The sequence below is a fragment of the Oncorhynchus masou genome, chromosome 28 (assembly GCF_036934945.1).
Source record: "Oncorhynchus masou masou isolate Uvic2021 chromosome 28, UVic_Omas_1.1, whole genome shotgun sequence".
NCBI classification, from domain to species: domain Eukaryota; kingdom Metazoa; phylum Chordata; class Actinopteri; order Salmoniformes; family Salmonidae; genus Oncorhynchus; species Oncorhynchus masou.
In genome coordinates this window covers 13,594,919-13,621,893 of record NC_088239.1, presented here as the reverse complement: position 1 = coordinate 13,621,893, position 26,975 = coordinate 13,594,919, and the positions used below count along the sequence as shown (strand labels likewise).

At 43.6% G+C, this 26,975-nt stretch overlaps 1 protein-coding gene across 3 annotated transcripts in view; it reads right to left on the bottom strand.

Annotated features, from left to right (window-relative positions):
* The window catches only part of LOC135517187 (V-set domain-containing T-cell activation inhibitor 1-like), a 29,334-nt gene extending 11,366 nt beyond the window's left edge, over positions 1 to 17,968 (bottom strand). For 2 of the 3 annotated variants that reach the window (XR_010452007.1, XR_010452008.1), the window contains exons 1-7: positions 17,677 to 17,968; positions 16,413 to 16,730; positions 16,065 to 16,337; positions 15,584 to 15,904; positions 15,407 to 15,493; positions 15,185 to 15,265; positions 14,536 to 15,072 (exon numbers count right to left, since the gene is read on the bottom strand). Coding sequence is in view for 1 of the 3 variants with exons in the window: in XM_064941269.1 (XP_064797341.1) it covers positions 14,933 to 15,072; positions 15,185 to 15,265; positions 15,407 to 15,493; positions 15,584 to 15,904; positions 16,065 to 16,337; positions 16,413 to 16,730; positions 17,677 to 17,764 (1,308 nt within the window). In the remaining 2 variants the exon portion in view is untranslated. Of the gene's footprint in view, positions 1 to 10,401; positions 15,073 to 15,184; positions 15,266 to 15,406; positions 15,494 to 15,583; positions 15,905 to 16,064; positions 16,338 to 16,412; positions 16,731 to 17,676 lie in introns of those variants that run through there. The other variant, XM_064941269.1, reaches the window with a different exon arrangement.
* Positions 17,969 to 26,975: the final 9,007 nt, after the last annotated feature.

Sequence of the window (26,975 nt, the reverse complement as noted above, 5' to 3'; positions counted from 1 at the left end):
CCAAGGGGTAAATAGCCTGAAGGAGAATACCGCTATCATTTACCAAGGGGTAAATAGCCTGAAGGAGAATACCGCTATCATTTGCCAAGGGGTAAATAGCCTGAAGGAGAATACCGCTATCATTTGCCAAGGGGTAAATAGCCTGAAGGAGAATACCGCTATCATTTGCCAAGGGGTAAATAGCCTGAAGGAGAATACCGCTATCATTTGCCAAGGGGTAAATAGCCTGAAGGAGAATACCGCTATCATTTGCCAAGGGGTAAATAGCCTGAAGGAGAATACCGCTATCATTTGCCAAGGGGTAAATAGCCTGAAGGAGAATACCGCTATCATTTGCCAAGGGGTAAATAGCCTGAAGGAGAATACCGCTATCATTTGCCAAGGGTAAATAACCTGAAGGAGAATACCGCTATCATTTGCCAAGGGGTAAGTAGCCTGTAGGAGCATACTGCTATCATTTGCCAAGGGGTAAATAGCCTGAAGGAGAATACCGCTATCATTTGCCAAGGGGTAAATAGCCTGAAGGAGAATACCGCTATCATTTGCCAAGGGGTAAATAGCCTGAAGGAGAAATCCGCTATCATTTGCCAAGGGGTAAATAGCCTGAAGGAGAATACCGCTATCATTTGCCAAGGGGTAAATAGCCTGAAGAAGAATACCGCTATCATTTGCCAAGGGGTAAATAGCCTGAAGGAGAATACTGCTAACATTTGCCAAAGGGTAAATAGCCTGTAGGAGCATACTGCTATCATTGGCCAAGGACAAATAGCCGGAAGGAGAATACCGCTATCATTTGCCAAGGGGTAAATAGCCTGAAGGAGAATACCGCTATCATTTGCCAAGGGGTAAATAGCCTGAAGGAGAATACCGCTATCATTTGCCAAGGGGTAAATAGCCGGAAGGAGAATACCGCTATCATTTGCCAAGGGTAAGTAGCCTGTAGGAGCATACTGCTATCATTTGCCAAGGGGTAAATAGCCTGAAGGAGAATACCGCTATCATTTGCCAAGGGGTAAATAGCCAGAAGGAGAATACCGCTATCATTTGCCAAGGGGTAAGTAGCCTGTAGGAGCATACTGCTATCATTTGCCAAGGGGTAAATAGCCTGAAGGAGAATACCGCTATCATTTGCCAAGGGGTAAATAGCCTGAAGGAGAATACCGCTATCATTTGCCAAGGGGTAAATAGCCTGAAGGAGAATACCGCTATCATTTGCCAAGGGGTAAATAGCCTGAAGGAGAATACCGCTATCATTTGCCAAGGGGTAAATAACCTGAAGGAGAATACCGCTATCATTTGCCAAGGGGTAAGTAGCCTGTAGGAGCATACTGCTATCATTTGCCAAGGGGTAAATAGCCTGAAGGAGAATACCGCTATCATTTGCCAAGGGGTAAATAGCCTGAAGGAGAATACCGCTATCATTTGCCAAGGGGTAAATAGCCTGAAGGAGAATACCGCTATCATTTGCCAAGGGGTAAATAGCCTGAAGGAGAATACCGCTATCATTTGCCAAGGGGTAAATAGCCTGAAGGAGAATACCGCTATCATTTGCCAAGGGGTAAATAGCCTGAAGGAGAATACCGCTATCATTTGCCAAGGGGTAAATAGCCTGAAGGAGAATACCGCTATCATTTGCCAAGGGGTAAATAGCCTGAAGGGGAATACCGCTATCATTTGCCAAGGGGTAAATAGCCTGAAGAAGAATACCGCTATCATTTGCCAAGGGGTAAATAGCCTGAAGGAGAATACTGCTAACATTTGCCAAGGGGTAAATAGCCTGTAGGAGCATACTGCTATCATTGGCCAAGGACAAATAGCCTGAAGGAGAATACCGCTATCATTTGCCAAGGGGTAAATAGCCTGAAGGAGAATACCGCTATCATTTGCCAAGGGGTAAATAGCCTGAAGGAGAATACCGCTATCATTTGCCAAGGGGTAAATAGCCTGAAGGAGAATACCGCTATCATTTGCCAAGGGGTAAATAACCTGAAGGAGAATACCGCTATCATTTGCCAAGGGGTAAGTAGCCTGTAGGAGCATACTGCTATCATTTGCCAAGGGGTAAATAGCCTGAAGGAGAATACCGCTATCATTTGCCAAGGGGTAAATAGCCTGAAGGAGAATACCGCTATCATTTGCCAAGGGGTAAATAGCCTGAAGGAGAATACCGCTATCATTTGCCAAGGGGTAAATAGCCTGAAGGAGAATACCGCTATCATTTGCCAAGGGGTAAATAGCCTGAAGGAGAATACCGCTATCATTTGCCAAGGGGTAAATAGCCTGAAGGAGAATACCGCTATCATTTGCCAAGGGGTAAATAGCCTGAAGGAGAATACCGCTATCATTTGCCAAGGGGTAAATAGCCTGAAGGAGAATACCGCTATCATTTGCCAAGGGGTAAATAGCCTGAAGAAGAATACCGCTATCATTTGCCAAGGGGTAAATAGCCTGAAGGAGAATACTGCTAACATTTGCCAAGGGGTAAATAGCCTGTAGGAGCATACTGCTATCATTGGCCAAGGACAAATAGCCGGAAGGAGAATACCGCTATCATTTGCCAAGGGGTAAATAGCCTGAAGGAGAATACCGCTATCATTTGCCAAGGGGTAAATAGCCTGAAGAAGAATACCGCTATCATTTGCCAAGGGGTAAATAGCCTGAAGGAGAATACTGCTAACATTTGCCAAGGGGTAAATAGCCTGTAGGAGCATACTGCTATCATTGGCCAAGGACAAATAGCCGGAAGGAGAATACCGCTATCATTTGCCAAGGGGTAAATAGCCTGAAGGAGAATACCGCTATCATTTGCCAAGGGGTAAATAGCCTGAAGGAGAATACCGCTATCATTTGCCAAGGGGTAAATAGCCTGAAGGAGAATACCGCTATCATTTGCCAAGGGGTAAATAGCCTGAAGAAGAATACCGCTATCATTTGCCAAGGGGTAAATAGCCTGAAGGAGAATACTGCTAACATTTGCCAAGGGGTAAATAGCCTGTAGGAGCATACTGCTATCATTGGCCAAGGACAAATAGCCGGAAGGAGAATACCGCTATCATTTGCCAAGGGGTAAATAGCCTGAAGGAGAATACCGCTATCATTTGCCAAGGGGTAAATAGCCTGAAGAAGAATACCGCTATCATTTGCCAAGGGGTAAATAGCCTGAAGGAGAATACTGCTAACATTTGCCAAGGGGTAAATAGCCTGTAGGAGCATACTGCTATCATTGGCCAAGGACAAATAGCCGGAAGGAGAATACCGCTATCATTTGCCAAGGGGTAAATAGCCTGAAGGAGAATACCGCTATCATTTGCCAAGGGGTAAATAGCCTGAAGGAGAATACCGCTATCATTTGCCAAGGGGTAAATAGCCTGAAGGAGAATACCGCTATCATTTGCCAAGGGGTAAATAGCCTGAAGGAGAATACCTCTATCATTTGCCAAGGGGTAAATAGCCTGAAGGAGAATACCGCTATCATTTGCCAAGGGGTAAATAGCCTGAAGGAGAATACTGCTAACATTTGCCAAGGGGTAAATAGCCTGTAGGAGCATACTGCTATCATTGGCCAAGGACAAATAGCCGGAAGGAGAATACCGCTACCATTTGCCAAGGGGTAAATAGCCTGAAGGAGAATACCGCTATCATTTGCCAAGGGGTAAATAGCCTGAAGGAGAATACCGCTATCATTTGCCAAGGGGTAAATAGCCTGAAGGAGAATACCGCTATCATTTGCCAAGGGGTAAATAGCCTGAAGGAGAATACCGCTATCATTTGCCAAGGGGTAAATAGCCTGAAGGAGAATACCGCTATCATTTGCCAAGGGGTAAATAACCTGAAGGAGAATACCGCTATCATTTGCCAAGGGGTAAGTAGCCTGTAGGAGCATACTGCTATCATTTGCCAAGGGGTAAATAGCCTGAAGGAGAATACCGCTATCATTTGCCAAGGGGTAAATAGCCTGAAGGAGAATACCGCTATCATTTGCCAAGGGGTAAATAGCCTGAAGGAGAAAACCGCTATCATTTGCCAAGGGGTAAATAGCCTGAAGGAGAATACCGCTATCATTTGCCAAGGGGTAAATAGCCTGAAGAAGAATACCGCTATCATTTGCCAAGGGGTAAATAGCCTGAAGGAGAATACTGCTAACATTTGCCAAAGGGTAAATAGCCTGTAGGAGCATACTGCTATCATTGGCCAAGGACAAATAGCCGGAAGGAGAATACCGCTATCATTTGCCAAGGGGTAAATAGCCTGAAGGAGAATACCGCTATCATTTGCCAAGGGGTAAATAGCCTGAAGGAGAATACCGCTATCATTTGCCAAGGGGTAAATAGCCGGAAGGAGAATACCGCTATCATTTGCCAAGGGGTAAGTAGCCTGTAGGAGCATACAGCTATCATTTGCCAAGGGGTAAATAGCCTGAAGGAGAATACCGCTATCATTTGCCAAGGGGTAAATAGCCGGAAGGAGAATACCGCTATCATTTGCCAAGGGGTAAGTAGCCTGTAGGAGCATACTGCTATCATTTGCCAAGGGGTAAATAGCCTGAAGGAGAATACCGCTATCATTTGCCAAGGGGTAAATAGCCTGAAGGAGAATACCGCTATCATTTGCCAAGGGGTAAATAGCCTGAAGGAGAATACCGCTATCATTTGCCAAGGGGTAAATAGCCTGAAGGAGAATACCGCTATCATTTGCCAAGGGGTAAATAACCTGAAGGAGAATACCGCTATCATTTGCCAAGGGGTAAGTAGCCTGTAGGAGCATACTGCTATCATTTGCCAAGGGGTAAATAGCCTGAAGGAGAATACCGCTATCATTTGCCAAGGGGTAAATAGCCTGAAGGAGAATACCGCTATCATTTGCCAAGGGTAAATAGCCTGAAGGAGAATACCGCTATCATTTGCCAAGGGGTAAATAGCCTGAAGGAGAATACCGCTATCATTTGCCAAGGGGTAAATAGCCTGAAGGAGAATACCGCTATCATTTGCCAAGGGGTAAATAGCCTGAAGGAGAATACCGCTATCATTTGCCAAGGGGTAAATAGCCTGAAGGAGAATACCGCTATCATTTGCCAAGGGGTAAATAGCCTGAAGGAGAATACCGCTATCATTTGCCAAGGGGTAAATAGCCTGAAGGAGAATACCGCTATCATTTGCCAAGGGGTAAATAACCTGAAGGAGAATACCGCTATCATTTGCCAAGGGGTAAGTAGCCTGTAGGAGCATACTGCTATCATTTGCCAAGGGGTAAATAGCCTGAAGGAGAATACCGCTATCATTTGCCAAGGGGTAAATAGCCTGAAGGAGAATACCGCTATCATTTGCCAAGGGGTAAATAGCCTGAAGGAGAATACCGCTATCATTTGCCAAGGGGTAAATAGCCTGAAGGAGAATACCGCTATCATTTGCCAAGGGGTAAATAGCCTGAAGAAGAATACCGCTATCATTTGCCAAGGGGTAAATAGCCTGAAGGAGAATACTGCTAACATTTGCCAAGGGGTAAATAGCCTGTAGGAGCATACTGCTATCATTGGCCAAGGACAAATAGCCGGAAGGAGAATACCGCTATCATTTGCCAAGGGGTAAATAGCCTGAAGGAGAATACCGCTATCATTTGCCAAGGGGTAAATAGCCTGAAGGAGAATACCGCTATCATTTGCCAAGGGGTAAATAGCCTGAAGGAGAATACCGCTATCATTTGCCAAGGGGTAAATAGCCTGAAGGAGAATACCGCTATCATTTGCCAAGGGGTAAATAACCTGAAGGAGAATACCGCTATCATTTGCCAAGGGGTAAGTAGCCTGTAGGAGCATACTGCTATCATTTGCCAAGGGGTAAATAGCCTGAAGGAGAATACCGCTATCATTTGCCAAGGGGTAAATAGCCTGAAGGAGAATACCGCTATCATTTGCCAAGGGGTAAATAGCCTGAAGGAGAATACCGCTATCATTTGCCAAGGGGTAAATAGCCTGAAGGAGAATACCGCTATCATTTGCCAAGGGGTAAATAGCCTGAAGGAGAATACTGCTAACATTTGCCAAGGGGTAAATAGCCTGTAGGAGCATACTGCTATCATTGGCCAACGACAAATAGCCGGAAGGAGAATACCGCTACCATTTGCCAAGGGGTAAATAGCCTGAAGGAGAATACCGCTATCATTTGCCAAGGGGTAAATAGCCTGAAGGAGAATACCGCTATCATTTGCCAAGGGGTAAATAGCCTGAAGGAGAATACCGCTATCATTTGCCAAGGGGTAAATAGCCGGAAGGAGAATACCGCTATCATTTGCCAAGGGGTAAATAGCCTGAAGGAGAATACCGCTATCATTTGCCAAAGGGTAAATAGCCTGAAGGAGAATACCGCTATCATTTGCCAAGGGGTAAATAGCCTGAAGGAGAATACCGCTATCATTTGCCAAAGGGTAAATAGCCTGAAGGAGAATACCGCTATCATTTGCCAAGGGGTAAATAGCCTGAAGGAGAATACCGCTATCATTTGCCAAGGGGTAAATAGCCTGAAGGAGAATACCGCTATCATTTGCCAAGGGGTAAATAGCCTGAAGGAGAATACCGCTATCATTTGCCAAGGGGTAAATAGCCTGAAGGAGAATACCGCTATCATTTGCCAAAGGGTAAATAGCCTGAAGGAGAATACCGCTATCATTTGCCAAGGGGTAAATAGCCCGAAGGAGAATACCGCTATCATTTGCCAAGGGGTAAATAGCCTGAAGGAGAATACCGCTATCATTTGCCAAGGGGTAAATAGCCTGAAGGAGAATACCGCTATCATTTGCCAAGGGGTAAATAGCCTGAAGGAGAATACCGCTATCATTTGCCAAGGGGTAAATAGCCTGAAGGAGAATACCGCTATCATTTGCCAAGGGGTAAATAGCCTGAAGGAGAATACCGCTATCATTTGCCAAAGGGTAAATAGCCTGAAGGAGAATACCGCTATCATTTGCCAAGGGGTAAATAGCCCGAAGGAGAATACCGCTATCATTTGCCAAGGGGTAAATAGCCTGAAGGAGAATACCGCTATCATTTGCCAAGGGGTAAATACCTGAAGGCTATCATTTGCCAAGGGGTAAATAGCCTGAAGGAGAATACCGCTATCATTTGCCAAGGGGTAAATAGCCTGAAGGAGAATACCGCTATCATTTGCCAAGGGGTAAATAGCCTGAAGAAGAATACCGCTATCATTTGCCAAGGGGTAAATAGCCTGAAGGAGAATACTGCTAACATTTGCCAAGGGGTAAATAGCCTGTAGGAGCATACTGCTATCATTGGCCAAGGACAAATAGCCGGAAGGAGAATACCGCTATCATTTGCCAAGGGGTAAATAGCCTGAAGGAGAATACCGCTATCATTTGCCAAGGGGTAAATAGCCTGAAGGAGAATACCGCTATCATTTGCCAAGGGGTAAATAGCCTGAAGGAGAATACCGCTATCATTTGCCAAGGGGTAAATAGCCTGAAGGAGAATACCGCTATCATTTGCCAAGGGGTAAATAACCTGAAGGAGAATACCGCTATCATTTGCCAAGGGGTAAGTAGCCTGTAGGAGCATACTGCTATCATTTGCCAAGGGGTAAATAGCCTGAAGGAGAATACCGCTATCATTTGCCAAGGGGTAAATAGCCTGAAGGAGAATACCGCTATCATTTGCCAAGGGGTAAATAGCCTGAAGGAGAATACCGCTATCATTTGCCAAGGGGTAAATAGCCTGAAGGAGAATACCGCTATCATTTGCCAAGGGGTAAATAGCCTGAAGGAGAATACTGCTAACATTTGCCAAGGGGTAAATAGCCTGTAGGAGCATACTGCTATCATTGGCCAACGACAAATAGCCGGAAGGAGAATACCGCTACCATTTGCCAAGGGGTAAATAGCCTGAAGGAGAATACCGCTATCATTTGCCAAGGGGTAAATAGCCTGAAGGAGAATACCGCTATCATTTGCCAAGGGGTAAATAGCCTGAAGGAGAATACCGCTATCATTTGCCAAGGGGTAAATAGCCGGAAGGAGAATACCGCTATCATTTGCCAAGGGAATAGCCTGAAGGAGAATACCGCTATCATTTGCCAAAGGGTAAATAGCCTGAAGGAGAATACCGCTATCATTTGCCAAGGGGTAAATAGCCTGAAGGAGAATACCGCTATCATTTGCCAAGGGGTAAATAGCCTGAAGGAGAATACCGCTATCATTTGCCAAGGGGTAAATAGCCTGAAGGAGAATACCGCTATCATTTGCCAAGGGGTAAATAGCCTGAAGGAGAATACCGCTATCATTTGCCAAAGGGTAAATAGCCTGAAGGAGAATACCGCTATCATTTGCCAAGGGGTAAATAGCCGAAGGAGAATACCGCTATCATTTGCCAAGGGGTAAATAGCCTGAAGGAGAATACCGCTATCATTTGCCAAGGGGTAAATAGCCTGAAGGAGAATACCGCTATCATTTGCCAAGGGGTAAATAACCGGAAGGAGAATACCGCTATCATTTGCCAAGGGGTAAATAGCCTGAAGGAGAATACCGCTATCATTTGCCAAGGGGTAAATAGCCTGAAGGAGAATACTGCTAACATTTGCCAAGGGGTAAATAGCCTGTAGGAGCATACTGCTATCATTGGCCAAGGACAAATAGCCGGAAGGAGAATACCGCTATCATTTGCCAAGGGGTAAATAGCCTGAAGGAGAATACCGCTATCATTTGCCAAGGGGTGAATAGCCTGAAGGAGAATACCGCTATCATTTGCCAAGGGGTAAATAGCCGGAAGGAGAATACCGCTATCATTTGCCAAGGGGTAAGTAGCCTGTAGGAGCATACTGCTATCATTTGCCAAGGGGTAAATAGCCTGAAGGAGAATACCGCTATCATTTGCCAAGGGGTAAATAGCCTGAAGGAGAATACCGCTATCATTTGCCAAGGGGTAATAGCCTGAAGGAGAATACCGCTATCATTTGCCAAGGGGTAAATAGCCTGAAGGAGAATACCGCTATCATTTGCCAAGGGGTAAATAACCTGAAGGAGAATACCGCTATCATTTGCCAAGGGGTAAGTAGCCTGTAGGAGCATACTGCTATCATTTGCCAAGGGGTAAATAGCCTGAAGGAGAATACCGCTATCATTTGCCAAGGGGTAAATAGCCTGAAGGAGAATACCTCTATCATTTGCCAAGGGGTAAATAGCCTGAAGGAGAATACCGCTATCATTTGCCAAGGGGTAAATAGCCTGAAGGAGAATACCGCTATCATTTGCCAAGGGGTAAATAGCCTGAAGGAGAATACCGCTATCATTTGCCAAGGGGTAAATAGCCTGAAGGAGAATACCGCTATCATTTGCCAAGGGGTAAATAACCTGAAGGAGAATACCGCTATCATTTGCCAAGGGGTAAGTAGCCTGTAGGAGCATACTGCTATCATTTGCCAAGGGGTAAATAGCCTGAAGGAGAATACCGCTATCATTTGCCAAGGGGTAAATAGCCTGAAGGAGAATACCGCTATCATTTGCCAAGGGGTAAATAGCCTGAAGGAGAATACCGCTATCATTTGCCAAGGGGTAAATAGCCTGAAGGAGAATACCGCTATCATTTGCCAAGGGGTAAATAGCCTGAAGGAGAATACCGCTATCATTTGCCAAGGGGTAAATAGCCTGTAGGAGAATACCGCTATCATTTGCCAAGGGGTAAGTAGCCTGTAGGAGCATACTGCTATCATTTGCCAAGGGGTAAATAGCCTGAAGGAGAATACCGCTATCATTTGCCAAGGGGTAAATAGCCTGAAGGAGAATACCGCTATCATTTGCCAAGGGGTAAATAGCCTGAAGGAGCATACCACTATCATTTGCCAAGGGGTAAATAGCCTGAAGGAGAATACCGCTATCATTTGCCAAGGGGTAAATAGCCTGAAGGAGAATACCGCTATCATTTTCCAAGGGGTAAATAGCCTGAAGGAGAATACCGCTATCATTTGCCAAGGGGTAAATAGCCTGAAGGAGAATAGCGCTATCATTTGCCAAGTGGTAAATAGCCTGAAGGAGAATACCGCTATCATTTGCCAAGTGGTAAATAGCCTGAAGGAGAATACCGCTATCATTTGCCAAGGGGTAAATAGCCTGAAGGAGAATACCGCTATCATTTGCCAAGGGGTAAATAGACTGAAGGAGAATAGCGCTATCATTTGCCAAGTGGTAAATAGCCTGAAGGAGAATACCGCTATCATTTGCCAAGGGGTAAATATCCTGCTGCAGGCTAAGAAGGCTGGCTGGAAAAGGATAAAGAAAGTTGAGGATGAAAAACCACATTCAGATGTGTCATTTATCTTGTCTGATACAAGGGCTCAAGTTCTGTGTGTTTGTCTCTCACTTTACTCTTATCACATAAGCCGTACAAGCATCCCATTCTAGTAATAAAGTAGACAATATGTTTTTTATTTTAAATATGATACTATTTGTAATACAAAGAAGACATGTCTGTCTGTAATCTGCATCTGGTTGCATGTCATCATCAACAAATCATCAACAAATTGATCCATGATCATATCAGTAGTTTATTGTTAAGAGTCATTATGTTCTTCCTATATTGACTAATTGATTACACCAGAGAGATTTTAGCCACTCTGGTCACTATGGCCGAGGAGTAGGGTTGATCCAAGCATTCTGACCTCACAATGGCAATCAAGCACCCAAGCTAACTGGATAAAGTTAGCTAGCTTGCTAGTTACTTCCAGACAGAAATGAGGGAACACATCACTCTAACCATTTTAGCTGGTTAGGCTGTTCTCATGTTATCCAGAGTGTTGGTGACTGTAACTGTGCTGCTGGCAACAATTTATTTACGCTTTTTTTGCTGATGTTTACTGACACAGTGGCTAGTGATCACTATGGATTAGAGTTTTTTTAAACAGACAGAGTCAAAGTCAGAAACATACAGAGACAGACAGAAGGTAAAGACTGTTAAAACAACTCAGACTGTAATGATGGTTGTTGCTCACCTCCCCCCTCTGCGTGTGTGGCAGTCCATAGCAGAATCACTACTGACACCAGACCCATTAATGTCATAATAACATGAACACGCTGCTTGTCGAATCCACATCCAGTATCCATCTGTCATTCTGCCCCTGAACAAGAAGTTAACCCACTGTTCCCCGGAACATCCCTGCTGGCCAAACCCTCCCCTAACCTGGGACGACACTGGGCAAATTGTGTGCCCCACCGTGGGTCTCCCGGTCGCAGTTGGCTGGAATAGAGCCTTGACTTGAACCAGAATCTCTAGTGGCACAGCTAGTACTGCGATGCAGTGCTTTAAACCACTGTGCCACAGGATGTACAAAGAGTCTGGTGGACCAACATGTCAAACTTGGCCTTCATTAGCATCGGCTTAATCTACCAACCAATCATCTCTCACAACCCCTCACAACCTCTTGCCTCCATTTGCAGCCACGCCTCGCAGTCTTGTGATTCGCTAAAATTAAATGATGACAAATACTTTACTCAGTAGGTCACTCCCATAGAATTCTATGGTCAGCCTGAGGACCAGGTTATGAACAGTGCAGTATCAGATATACTTTGAGACAAAGTTTTATTAATTCAGTCAGCATACTGCCCCATCTGTAAACAGCCCATCTATCTACCTACCTCATCCCCATACTGTATTTATTTATTTATCTTGCTCCTTTGCACCCCAGTATCTCTACTTACACATTCATCTTCTGCACATCTACCATTCCAGTGTTTAATTGCTATATTGTAATTACTTCGCCACCATGGCCTATTTATTTCCTTAACTTACCTCATTTACACTCACTGTATATAGACTTTTTGTTTTCTTTTATTCTACTGTATTATTCACTGTATGTTTTGTTAATTCCATGTGTAACTATGTGTTGTTGTATGTGTCGAATTGCTATGCTTTATCTTGGCCAGGTCCCAGTTGCAAATAAGAACTTGTTCTCAACTAGCCTACCTGGTTAAATAAAGCTGAAATAAAATACATTTAAAAATCGTGTTTATCATTGTGCTTGTGTTGCTTCAGCACAACACTGCCATCGATAGACAAATCTATAAATTGTACATTTTACATTTGAGTAATTTAACAGACACTTTTATCCAAAGCGGCATACCTAAAAAGGTTAACCAATCAAATGTTTTGCATTTACTTTCCTATTTACAGAGGATTTAGTTGTTTTTTGTGGATGTCATGGAAACCACATAACATTTTCATAAATATTGTCAATTTTAATATTTATGTAATTATTTCTGTGTTATTGATATTGTTTTATTTTCTTGTCTAAGAAATACTAAGGAAAACCACTGTTCTTTAATACAGTGATTCTCAACTGGAGGGTCACAACTTTTATTTAAACATTATTTTGAAGGTCAACCACGCTTATTGTTGCTGACGTTACACGTGCAGCGCGTCTGCAGTGGTGAAAATGTATGGCTAGCTAGGTTCAGTCTCGGAGGGTTTTCGCGCTGCACACACTCACTGACCAATACAATAACCTTCTCGCCCCACCCACACGAACATATCCAATGAAATGACATATTTCTCTACACAAACAAACACTGATCCAATAAAAATACTTAAATGTGACTTGTCCAATCAGATATTACAGATCTTCTTCTGACAGCTATCTTGATTGACAGCTAACTATGATGACATGTTCTGCAGGCATTGCACATGTGGATAGTTAACTGTCATTTAACTCAAATAGGCTAGCTGTCAAAGTACAATCATAGAGACGTTTTTAAACCGTGCAGCTCCCTCTTCATCTACTGCTGTCTCCAATGTCAATATCAAGGCAGACAGATCGATCCCTGTCAAGAAGAGAAAATACCTATATAAAATGAGAAGGCATCTGGACACCAAGCATCCATGCCACAAAGATAAGACAGCTGACTTTTAAAAAAAATTGGAAATTATCTGGAGGCCTCACAAGATTAATTGAAGAATGTATCAACCGTACAAGAAAAGGCCCTTTGCGCATCATACCTTGTGACCCAGCGCATTGCTAAGTGCAAAAAAAGCTGACACCAGTGCAGGGGATCTCTGTGATTGATGTGTGCAGTGAAATCTTGGGAGTAAGCCACCAATTAACTTAAAACCATCCCCCTTATCCAATGACATCATGAGGAGGAGAATCCAGGACATGTCTGAGAACATAACGCTCCAGACATTACACATCAGTGCAAATGGCCAATACGCACTGCAGATGGATGAATCCACAGATGTGGCTAACCATGCAATTCTAATGGTCTATGTCAGACATGACTGGGAGAATAACTTCAATGAGCATTTCCTCAACTCATGTTACTGGGTATGTATTACTTCCTTCTTGCACTCACTCACTCACTCACTCACTCACTCACTCACTCACTCACTCACTCACTCACTCACTCACTCACTCACTCACTCACTCACTCACTTTGAAAGTCATCTTTATTGTACCTCAGCACAACCATAACTGTTGTAGGTTTAGGGTTATGTTTAGTTTATTAAAAGGCTGGCGCTTACATCCCCTGTTTACCTCAATCTACTTCTAAGAGGACATTTACTTGTCACTGTGATAGTGGGGACATATTGTACTACAGTTTGTTATTGTACATGTAGACCTATATTATTGTACATGTAGACCTATATTAAAATGGAAACCTGCTGTTGCTGTCCACTTAAAGTTAATTTAACTGTACTTACGTTTCTTGTCTTCTATTCTTTTGCTGAACACAACGTTGTTTCATTTGAATGGTTACAGCAATTTACATTAATATTATGTTACTCAACGTACAACAGGGCATTGGATTCTCATTTACAACACTGTAATAGCAATTTACATACATTTACTGGTAATTATGTAGCCAATCAAATGCTGGAACAAAATGTGTATTTACATTTGGGTTCTGGAATCTGATTTACAGTACTATGATACATATTTACTGTAAGTTACTGGTATCCCATTTACAGTAATTTCCTGGCAATTAAGTTGCCAATAAAGTACTGTAATAATGTTGATTTACAGTGAGTTACTGTTCATTTACGGTACTATAATATATTTACTGTAAGTTACTGGTGCCTCATTTACAGTAATTTACTGGCAATAAAGTGCCAATAAAATACTGTAAGTTCACAGTACTTTGTTGGCAACTTAACTGCCAGTAATTTACTGTAAAATGTACAGTACATTTCTATCATTGTAATTGCATTATTGCCACTTGAGACACAGTGTAGGCTCTATAGCTTCGTGAAATGTTAGCCGTAACCTGAGAAAGTGACGACCAAATAGGCCTACCTATAAACATGTGTCCATTAGCTAAAGCAAAGCCATGCCCTGCACCTTAGAAAGAATATCATCGTTTCGATAGACATGTAGCCGCATAGACATGTTGCAATTTCAGCACTATAGACAGCGACAACCCTACTTGGTGGGGCCCAGAGAAATTGTGGCTAGCAATCACCATGGAATTTAGTTTTTTGTGACAGACAGAGATAGACAGAAGGTAAAGACAGCTAAAATAACACCAACTGTAATGATGGTTGTTGCTCACCTCCACCCTCCATGGGTGTGACAGTCCATAGCAGAATCACTACCGACACCAGACCCCTTAATGTCACGAGAACCTGAACTCTGGCCATCTCCACGGAAACCGGAAACCAGACACCAGGGTTATTGTCATGAATGAAAACTCCTCCCTGCCTTATTGTCCTGTGTAGAATCTAGTACGATCATGCGGCACTGAACGCTGCCTGATGAATGCGGATCCACAAACCAGTTTAAGATGTAATACACATGAAAACCAGTAGATGGGGACCTTGTCCCAGTAACAAGTACTCCTTGTAACAGTCTCTTCTGGACACACATCTTAGTACTGTATGCAATTGGACAATTACCGCAATTTCAACTTTCCTCTTTGTCCTCCCCTGGGTCAATGTTCTCTCCTTAATTCAAGGAATTACTAAAGTTGATATGGCTGACCCCTCTTCTCCTTGACCTTGTTGTTGTCTTTCTCTGTCTTCCTCTCTTTCTTCTTCATTCTGAAGTGGTTTTCCACTCTGATCATTTTCATTTGGACCATTTGTATTTGCTGGAGGGGGATAGGTGAGTTTAGGGTGAGTTAGCAGGATTCAGACACACAAACAGCTAGTATGAGTAAATGCATGGAACCATAAGGACATTAATATTCCATGGATGTCTACCTGCGGCAGAGAGTGACACTTCCTCTTCAGGTGAGATGTTGTTTTGAGACCTTGTGGGATTTTTGGATTTGCACAGAAAACCTTGAGACAGGAGACAGAAAAATTTCAGAAACTGAAAGCTGTTCATCAAAAGCCACCAATGTAACCCTCCTCTCTGTTCATCAGGAGGTGGTTGTGTTAAATGGTTCAACAGATCATGATGTCATCATCATCATAACTTACCTCTCAGCAGGTAACATATCACTGCTGCTATAATCACTGCTGCTATTATTATACCAGTGATTGAACCTGGACTCAGTCCATCTGAAACTGAAGGAGAAAATACAGAGTATCAGTTTTATTGTTTAATGTGATCCTGTGACTTACAGTGAGGGGAAACAGTAAAAGTAAACTTTGTACCATCAGATAGTTTATCAGGTGTGATCTGCAGGTAGGTGAGGATCAGGTGTGTGTCTCTGGCAGTAGAGAGTTCACAGCTGTAGGTCCCCTGGTGGACCATGGTTAACTTGTGGAGCTGAAGGCTGCCAGAGTCAGACAAATTCTGAACCTGCTCCTTCCACTTGTCAACAACATACATCTGAGCTGTACCATTGGTGGAGGTGGAGGTAAGGATGGTGACTATCTGGTTGAACGTCCAGGTGAGGTCAAAGGTCAGGAGGTCAGACTGAGAGACACTGCAGGGGATGGACACCTCACTGCTTGGAGATCCTTGGACCGGATCTGAAATTATGTCACGAGAAAGTGCCTTTTTAGCCTAATCTTTGCATTCTGTCTCAAAAGGTTGTGTTGTTTTTGTATAGTTTGCAGCCAGATAAATATATAGATTAATTTGTTCATTGATTTATGGATTGTTTTATTAAGAAGTTGATCACTTGATAACCTTGCTGTTTCAGGGTTGCTGTCCTTTCTATTGTCCCAGAGGTCACGGTACAGATGTTGGTTCGGTCTCTGCTAAACTGTTTTGTGCTGGTGATGTTATAGAGGCCCCGGTCATCCACCTTGATGCTGGTGGAGTTCTGGATGGTTCCAGGGTCAAATGAAAGGTCAGAGGGGGGGTCAGTTGACCAGGTGAGTTTAGACTCAGGGTAGATACCTGTAGAACTGCAGGTGATGATGTCATCTGATAACTGTATGTCCACCAAGTGGACTGGAGCTGCAACAAAGTAGACATTACACATGGAGCAGCCATGAAGTGATCATCATAGACAGACAGAAAAACATTCTGTACCTTCCACTGCTATGTTAATGAAGGACTCCATGTTGCCTTTAATAGTGCTGGTGTAACACTTGTATCTGCCCTGGTCCTGGAGTGTGATCCCTCTCAGCAGTAGTGAAGCGTTTCCTTTGGGGATCTGGTCATTGAACAGGGCTGTTCTCCCTCTGAAACGCTGGCTCTGCTGTTTGAGCTGATCTGTACTGTAGTAGTAGGAGTGGACGGTCAGGTCCTTGTCTTCTGGTTTCATCCAGTGGATTACTTCCTCACTGCCAGGCAGGAAGCTGCAGGGCAGGACACAATCCTCTGAGAACACACAGGCTACATGGACGTCTGTAAGTGAATAAACACACACATTAAATTAGAAATCATTTACATTGTTAAACCAGCTTAGCTTGTCCTGTGTGTTAAATTGAATCACAGATCTTCCATTAGTTGTTCAAACATAATCACAGGGAGACTTTCTTGAGACCTCACTGTCAATCACATGATCACATGATGATTCATCTGTAGATCACTTTGACTTAGGGTGGAAGTGGACAAAGAGAACTACTCACAACAGGTCAGCTCTTGAAGTAAGTCATTCATGTTACAGAGAAGCTTGTTTTACAGTTAAACTGATGTGAGGTGATTCCAGTGAGTTTTATCAGTAAAACCCTGTCTGTCCTGTGTGATAACAACTTCCCTCCACCCAGGTGCTACTAGCTCAGCACTTACTGTCAAACAGACCTAGGACTACAGATGTAGGATCTACCTTGAGCCTGTTTGCTACAGCAGGAAAATAATCCTGCAGCAGCAGGAAATGTGAATTATTATGTGGATTGTAATTAATGGACATGATACATTAATATATTGATACATTTTTCGTTAGGGCAAATCATGTCTGCCATTTTAAAGTGGAAATCACAATCTTTAGAAGCCTTTAAACTTGAATAGACTAGAACTTTTCTTTTCCTACTGTGCAGGATAATTCACAGCAACAAAAGAGTGATCCAATTAAGATCTTACATCTGTTGGAGATATTTTGGAATGTTATATTTTGAGTCACACAGTGTGGCTCCCGAGTGGTGCAGTGGTCTAAGACACTGCCTATCGCTGCAAGAGGTGTCACTGCAGTACCTGGTTCAAATCCAACTGTGATTGGGAGTCCCATAGGGCTGCGCACAATTGGTCCGGGTTTAGCCGGGGTAGGGCATTGTAAATAAGAATTTGTTCTTAACTGACTTAAATAGAGGTATAATTCAAAGATGGATTAACTAAGACGATGGTTGTCTCTCACCTCTCCCTTCTGTGGATGTGGCAGTCCACAGTAGAATCACCACTGACAACAGACCCTTTAATGTCATGGAAACCAGACCCCAGGCCATCTCCACAGAGATCAGACCACAGGATTATTGTTGTGGAAATGAACTCCTATCCCTCTTAATGGATTGTAAAGAATCCTGTGCTTGTCATTCTAGTTTTGTTGCTGATTATTCCTAAAAAGTGTATCCATCCAGGTTGTGAAGTGAGGAATGTGCTGCTCCTTACACAAGTGCTTTAACTATTTACCGAATGAGTGTAGGGCAAAGATTAGTGCACTGTGAAATATTTACAGAGTGGATATGGACTTTCCTCCCGAGACAAATGACCCCTCCTCCCATTGTGAAGTTGTGACTGAGCTTGATATGCAAGACAGGGCAGCGACTGTGTTAAAGCAAAATGTCCGTACTGCTAGACTTGAATTCTTGTGCCGCTCTGCACACAAGCTAGCTAGCATCAACGTTAAGCCAACTCTCTGAAGTTCAAAGACATTAAAAGTTCCTTCACAGATGCCGCTCCTATGTAGGTATAATTATGTGGGTCTAATTCAGAGAATGCATGTCATAACAAGATGTCCAGCGCTTCAATCCAAGCTTCATGTAACTATCGCTTGCCTGCTCCATAGTAAGCTGCTCTTTCCTCACTGAATGGTGAAGTCATTTAATGTTCTGCTAAATGTAAAAAAAAAAAAAAAAACAGTTTGAGGTTTAATAATGAACAGAAATAAACTATATAAACCATTACTTTTTAGGGTTTGAACCGGTTCAGAACTTTATTTAGCTGGTCGGAATAGTGAAATGGAACAACAACAAAAATAAGGCTACTGTTCGGAGCCAAACGATTAGAAAATACTAAGACTTGCCAACTAATTCCTGGATATAATTCATGTTCTTCAACATTTATTATGGTAAAAACAGAGACAAACTCGAAAAGGCCAATATCAGCAGACTCCAGGTGAAGGAAGTCCCTTGCATACGACAGTTAGTTGATGGTCTGTCCTGGATACTACAGTTAGTTGATGGTCTGTCCTGGATACTACAGTTAGTTGATGGTCTGTCCTGGATACTACAGTTAGTTGATGGTCTGTCCTGGATACTACAGTTAGTTGAGGGTCCTGGATACTACAGTTAGTTGAGGGTCCTGGATACTACAGTTAGTTGATGGTCTGTCCTGGATGCTACAGTTAGTTGAGGGTCTGTCCTGGATACTACAGTTAGTTGAGAGTCTGTCCTGGATACTACAGTTAGTTGATGGTCTGTCCTGGATACTACAGTTAGTTGATGGTCTGTCCTGGATACTACAGTTAGTTGAGGGTCTGTCCTGGATACTACAGTTAGTTGAGGGTCCTGGATACTACAGTTAGTTGATGGTCTGTCCTGGATACTACAGTTAGTTGAGGGTCTGTCCTGGATACTACAGTTAGTTGAGGGCCTGTCCTGGATACTACAGTTAGTTTAGTCCTGGATACTACAGTTAGTTGAGGGCCTGTCCTGGATACTACAGTTAGTTTAGTCCTGGATACGACAGTTAGTTGATGATCTGTGCTGGATACTACAGTTAGTTGAGGGTCCTGGATACTACAGTTAGTTGAGGGTCCTGGATACTACAGTTAGTTCAGGGTCTGTCCTGGATACTACAGTTAGTTGATGGTCTGTCCTGGATACTACAGTTAGTTGATGATCTGTCCTGGATACTACAGTTAGTTGATGGCCTGTCCTGGATACTACAGTTAGTTGAGGGTCCTGGATACTACAGTTAGTTGATGGTCTGTCCTGGATACTACAGTTAGTTGAGGGTCTGTCCTGGATACTACAGTTAGTTGAGGGTATGTCCTGGATACTACAGTTAGGTGATGGTCTGTCCTGGATACTACAGTTAGTTGATGGTCTGTCCTGTATACTACAGTTAGTTGAGGGTCTGTCCTGGATACTACAGTTAGTTGAGGGTCCTGGATACTACAGTTAGTTGAGGGTCTGTCCTGGATACTACAGTTAGTTGAGGGTCTGTCCTGGATACTACAGTTAGTTGAGGGTCTGTCCTGGATACTACAGTTAGTTGATGGTCTGTCCTGGATACTACAGTTAGTTGAGGGTCCTGGATACTACAGTTAGTTGAGGGTCTGTCCTGGATACTACAGTTAGTTGAGAGTCTGTCCAGGATACTACAGTTAGTTGAGGGTCCTGGATACTACAGTTAGTTGATGGTCTGTCCTGGATACTACAGTTAGTTGATGGTCTGTCCTGGATACTACAGTTAGTTAAGGGTCTGTCCTGGATACTACAGTTAGTTGAGGGTCCTGGATACTACAGTTAGTTGAGGGTCTGTCCTGGATACTACAGTTAGTTGATGGTCTGTCCTGGATACTACAGTTAGGTGATGGTCTGTCCTGGATACTACAGTTAGTTGATGGTCTGTCCTGTATACTACAGTTAGTTGAGGGTCTGTCCTGGATACTACAGTTAGTTGATGGTCTGTCCTGGATACTACAGTTAGTTGAGGGTCCTGGATACTACAGTTAGTTGAGGGTCTTTCCTGGATACTACAGTTAGTTGAGGGTCTGTCCAGGATACTACAGTTAGTTGACGGTCCTGGATACTACAGTTAGTTGAGGGTCCTGGATACTACAGTTAGTTGAGGGTCCTGGATACTACAGTTAGTTGATGGTCTTCCTGGATACTACAGTTAGTTGATGGTCTGTCCTGGATACTACAGTTAGTTGAGGGTCCTGCAAACTACAGTTAGTTGATGGTCTTCCTGGATACTACAGTTAGTTGAGGGTCTGTCCTGGATACTACAGTTAGTTGAGAGTCCTGGATACTACAGTTAGTTGATGATCTGTCCTGGATACTACAGTTAGTTGAGGGTCCTGGATACGACAGTTAGTTGAGAGTCTGTCCTGGATACTACAGTTAGTTGATGGTCTGTCCTGGACACTACAGTTAGTTGAGGGTCCTGGATACGACAGTTAGTTGAGAGTCTGTCCTGGATACTACAGTTAGTTGATGATCTTCCTGGACACTACAGTTAGTTGAGAGTCTGTCCTGGACACTACAGTTAGTTGATGGTCTGTCCTGGATACTACAGTTAGTTGAGGGTCCTGGATACTACAGTTAGTTGATGGTCTGTCCTGGATACTACAGTTAGTTGAGGGCCTGTCCTGGATACTACAGTTAGTTGAGGGTCCTGGATACTACAGTTAGTTGATGGTCTGTCCTGGATACTACAGTTAGTTGAGGGTCTGTCCTGGATACTACAGTTAGTTGAGGGTCTGTCCTGGATACTACAGTTAGTTGAGGGTCCTGGATACTACAGTTAGTTGAGGGTCTGTCCTGGATACTACAGTTAGTTGATGGTCTGTCCTGGATACTACAGTTAGTTGAGGGTCCTGGATACTACAGTTAGTTGAGGGTCCGTCCTGGATACTACAGTTAGTTGAGGGTCTGTCCAGGATACTACAGTTAGTTGACGGTCCTGGATACTACAGTTAGTTGAGGGTCTTGGATACTACAGTTAGTTGAGGGTCCTGGATACTACAGTTAGTTGATGGTCTTCCTGGATACTACAGTTAGTTGAGAGTCTGTCCTGGATACTACAGTTAGTTGAGGGTCCTGGAAACTACAGTTAGTTGATGGTCTTCCTGGATACTACAGTTAGTTGAGGGTCTGTCCTGGATACTACAGTTAGTTGAGGGCCTGTCCTGGATACTACAGTTAGTTTAGTCCTGGATACTACAGTTAGTTGAGGGCCTGTCCTGGATACTACAGTTAGTTTAGTCCTGGATACGACAGTTAGTTGATGATCTGTGCTGGATACTACAGTTAGTTGAGGGTCCTGGATACTACAGTTAGTTGAGGGTCCTGGATACTACAGTTAGTTGAGGGTCTGTCCTGGATACTACAGTTAGTTGATGGTCTGTCCTGGATACTACAGTTAGTTGATGATCTGTCCTGGATACTACAGTTAGTTGATGGCCTGTCCTGGATACTACAGTTAGTTGAGGGTCCTGGATACTACAGTTAGTTGATGGTCTGTCCTGGATACTACAGTTAGTTGAGGGTCTGTCCTGGATACTACAGTTAGTTGAGGGTATGTCCTGGATACTACAGTTAGGTGATGGTCTGTCCTGGATACTACAGTTAGTTGATGGTCTGTCCTGTATACTACAGTTAGTTGAGGGTCTGTCCTGGATACTACAGTTAGTTGAGGGTCCTGGATACTACAGTTAGTTGAGGGTCTGTCCTGGATACTACAGTTAGTTGAGGGTCTGTCCTGGATACTACAGTTAGTTGAGGGTCTGTCCTGGATACTACAGTTAGTTGATGGTCTGTCCTGGATACTACAGTTAGTTGAGGGTCCTGGATACTACAGTTAGTTGAGGGTCTGTCCTGGATACTACAGTTAGTTGAGAGTCTGTCCAGGATACTACAGTTAGTTGAGGGTCCTGGATACTACAGTTAGTTGATGGTCTGTCCTGGATACTACAGTTAGTTGATGGTCTGTCCTGGATACTACAGTTAGTTGATGATCTGTCCTGGATACTACAGTTAGTTGATGGCCTGTCCTGGATACTACAGTTAGTTGAGGGTCCTGGATACTACAGTTAGTTGATGGTCTGTCATGGATGCTACAGTTAGTTGAGGGTCTGTCCTGGATACTACAGTTAGTTAAGGGTCTGTCCTGGATACTACAGTTAGTTGAGGGTCCTGGATACTACAGTTAGTTGAGGGTCTGTCCTGGATACTACAGTTAGTTGATGGTCTGTCCTGGATACTACAGTTAGGTGATGGTCTGTCCTGGATACTACAGTTAGTTGATGGTCTGTCCTGTATACTACAGTTAGTTGAGGGTCTGTCCTGGATACTACAGTTAGTTGATGGTCTGTCCTGGATACTACAGTTAGTTGAGGGTCCTGGATACTACAGTTAGTTGAGGGTCTTTCCTGGATACTACAGTTAGTTGAGGGTCTGTCCAGGATACTACAGTTAGTTGACGGTCCTGGATACTACAGTTAGTTGAGGGTCCTGGATACTACAGTTAGTTGAGGGTCCTGGATACTACAGTTAGTTGATGGTCTTCCTGGATACTACAGTTAGTTGATGGTCTGTCCTGGATACTACAGTTAGTTGAGGGTCCTGCAAACTACAGTTAGTTGATGGTCTTCCTGGATACTACAGTTAGTTGAGGGTCTGTCCTGGATACTACAGTTAGTTGAGAGTCCTGGATACTACAGTTAGTTGATGATCTGTCCTGGATACTACAGTTAGTTGAGGGTCCTGGATACGACAGTTAGTTGAGAGTCTGTCCTGGATACTACAGTTAGTTGATGGTCTGTCCTGGACACTACAGTTAGTTGAGGGTCCTGGATACGACAGTTAGTTGAGAGTCTGTCCTGGATACTACAGTTAGTTGATGATCTTCCTGGACACTACAGTTAGTTGAGAGTCTGTCCTGGACACTACAGTTAGTTGATGGTCTGTCCTGGATACTACAGTTAGTTGAGGGTCCTGGATACTACAGTTAGTTGATGGTCTGTCCTGGATACTACAGTTAGTTGAGGGCCTGTCCTGGATACTACAGTTAGTTGAGGGTCCTGGATACTACAGTTAGTTGATGGTCTGTCCTGGATACTACAGTTAGTTGAGGGTCTGTCCTGGATACTACAGTTAGTTGAGGGTCTGTCCTGGATACTACAGTTAGTTGAGGGTCCTGGATACTACAGTTAGTTGAGGGTCCTGGATACTACAGTTAGTTGAGGGTCCGTCCTGGATACTACAGTTAGTTGAGGGTCTGTCCAGGATACTACAGTTAGTTGACGGTCCTGGATACTACAGTTAGTTGAGGGTCTTGGATACTACAGTTAGTTGAGGGTCCTGGATACTACAGTTAGTTGATGGTCTTCCTGGATACTACAGTTAGTTGAGAGTCTGTCCTGGATACTACAGTTAGTTGAGGGTCCTGGAAACTACAGTTAGTTGATGGTCTTCCTGGATACTACAGTTAGTTGAGGGTCTGTCCTGGATACTACAGTTAGTTGAGAGTCCTGGATACTACAGTTAGTTGATGATCTGTCCTGGATACTACAGTTATTTGAGGGTCCTGGATACTACAGTTATTTGAGAGTCTGTCCTGGATACTACAGTTAGTTGATGGTCTGTCCTGGATACTACAGTTAGTTGAGGGTCCTGGATACTACAGTTAGTTGATGGTCTTCCTGGACACTACAGTTAGTTGATGGTCTTCCTGGATACTACAGTTAGTTGAGAGTCTGTCCTGGATACTACAGTTAGTTGAGGGTCCTGGAAACTACAGTTAGTTGATGGTCTTCCTGGATACCACAGTTAGTTGAGGTTCTGTCCTGGATACTACAGTTAGTTGAGAGTCCTGGATACTACAGTTAGTTGATGATCTGTCCTGGATACTACAGTTAGTTGAGGGTCCTGGATACTACAGTTAGTTGAGAGTCTGTCCTGGATACTACAGTTAGTTGATGGTCTGTCCTGGACACTACAGTTAGTTGAGGGTCCTGGATACTACAGTTAGTTGATGGTCTTCCTGGACACTACAGTTAGTTGAGAGTCTGTCCTGGATACTACAGTTAGTTGATGGTCTGTCCTGGATACTACAGTTAGTTGAGAGTCTGTCCTGGATACTACAGTTAGTTGATGGTCTGTCCTGGATGCTACAGTTAGTTGAGAGTCTGTCCTGGATACTACAGTTAGTTGATGGTCTTCCTGGATACTACAGTTAGTTTAGAGTCTGTCCTGGATACTACAGTTAGTTGATGGTCTGTCCTGGATACTACAGTTAGTTGAGAGTCTGTCCTGGATACTACAGTTAGTTGATGGTCTGTCCTGGATACTACAGTTAGTTGAGAGTCTGTCCTGGATACTACAGTTAGTTGAGGGTCCTGGAAACTACAGTTAGTTGAGGGTCTTCCTGGATACTACAGTTAGTTGAGGGTCCGTCCTGGATACTACAGTTAGATGATGATCTGTCCTGGATACTACAGTTAGTTGAGGGTCCAGGATACTACAGTTAGTTGAGAGTCTGTCCTGGATACTACAGTTAGTTGATGGTCTGTCCTGGATACTACAGTTAGTTGATGGTCTGTCCTGGATACTACAGTTAGTTGAGAGTCTGTCCTGGATACTACAGTTAGTTGATGGTCTTCCTGGATACTACAGTTAGTTGAGAGTCTGTCCTGGATACTACAGTTAGTTGAGGGTCCTGGATACTACAGTTAGTTGAGGGTCCTGGATACGACAGTTAGTTGAGGGTCTGTCCTGGATACTACAGTTAGTTGAGGGTCCTGGATACGACAGTTAGTTGAGTGTCTGTCCTGGATACTACAGTTAGTTGAGGGTCTGTCCTGGATACTACAGTTAGTTGAGGGTCCTGGATTCTACAGTTAGTTGAGGGTCTGATCTGGATACTACAGTTAGTTGAGGGTCTGTCCTGGATACTACAGTTAGTTGATGGTCTGTCCTGGATACTACAGTTAGTTGACGGTCCTGGATACTACAGTTAGTTGAGGGTCTGACCTGGATACTACAGTTAGTTGAGGGTCTGTCCAGGATACTATAGTTAGTTGACGGTCCTGGATACTACAGTTAGTTGAAGGTCTTGGATACTACAGTTAGTTGAGGGTCCTGGATGCTACAGTTAGTTGATGGTCTTCCTGGATACTACAGTTAGTTGAGAGTCTGTCCTGGATACTACAGTTAGTTGAGGGTCCTGGAAACTACAGTTAGTTGATGATCTGTCCTGGATACTACAGTTAGTTGAGGGTCCTGGATACTACAGTTAGTTGAGAGTCTGTCCTGGATACTACAGTTAGTTGATGGTCTGTCCTGGACACTACAGTTAGTTGATGGTCTTCCTGGACACTACAGTTAGTTGATGGTCCTGGATACTACAGTTTGTTGATGGTCTTCCTGGACACTACAGTTAGTTGAGAGTCTGTCCTGGATACTACAGTTAGTTGATGGTCTGTCCTGGATACTACAGTTAGTTGAGGGTCTGTCCTGGATACTACAGTTAGTTGAGGGTCTGTCCAGGATACTACAGTTAGTTGACGGTCCTGGATACTACAGTTAGTTGAGGGTCCAGAGCCTGAATGGTATTCATGGGAACTGTCCACAGGTGAATGCAACCATTCTCCTGATCTCTTTTGTCCACATCAACCTGCCAGTAAACAGAAGACACTGGTCTAATACCATTGGTCCTGCTTGAGACTGGTCAGTGACTCCTGGATTCTGGGAGGAGGCTTGCAACCTTGCAGGATCATGTGCTGAACTTGTGTTCATGTTGGAGTAAGATAAAGGTCCCTCTATAGAATCTGAGGTCAGTTTTATATTCTCATTCAGGGTTTAGAATAAGACTTTAGGAAGTGAAATCTGATTGTAGATCTGTGCCTCAGGGCAACTCCTACCCAGAGATGGATCAGGCCAAAGACAGCCGAACATCTCCATCTAGTGGCCATACAGCCTCGGCACCATATGCCTACACCTGATTGCACACATATACATTAGGCCAGTGGTTCCCAAACGTATTCCCATTCTGATAACTGAAAATCCTCACGACCCCAACCATGTAAGAAAAGAAATATGTAATTAACAGAATGTTATTTTTTTTATTTGGGGCTGTGGCAGTCGATTGAGGATCATTGTAACAGTATTTCTAATTGTCTTCTCAACTCACCATCATATTTACATTTAAGTCATTTAGCAGACGCTCTTATCCAGAGCGACTTACAAATTGGATATAATTGTAATGTGGGACTATGACAGTCAATTGCAAAGTAGTGTGACAATGTTTCTTATCTCACCACCACTAATGAGTTAGGTGTGCCTGATGCATGTTGTGTAGGAGATTCTCAAAGTCAGGGGGCGTGGTCGACGTTGAGCATCTCATCTCTGCTTGTCAGGACCCGGTTACGAACCTGGGTCTCCGGAGTGAGAAACAGTCACTTAACCAACTGAGCCACGAATAGTCAGCAGAACCCAGAAGATGAGGCAGACACCGCAGTACTTAAGACGGTGTATTTAATAAAGTAAAAAGGAGAAGTCCTTAAATACAAAAATGGCAAATCCAAAAGGTGGTAGGAATAGCACAAAAAGGCCTCAAGAGACACTCAAAAACAAAAACAGAATTCCTCAAGAGCATCCACTGGAATCGACAAGAAAACACAGAACACTAGGGCTGGGTGCTAACATACAAACACAGAGCACAGAACTGAGGGAAACTAAGGGTTTAAATACAATCAGGGAAAACGAG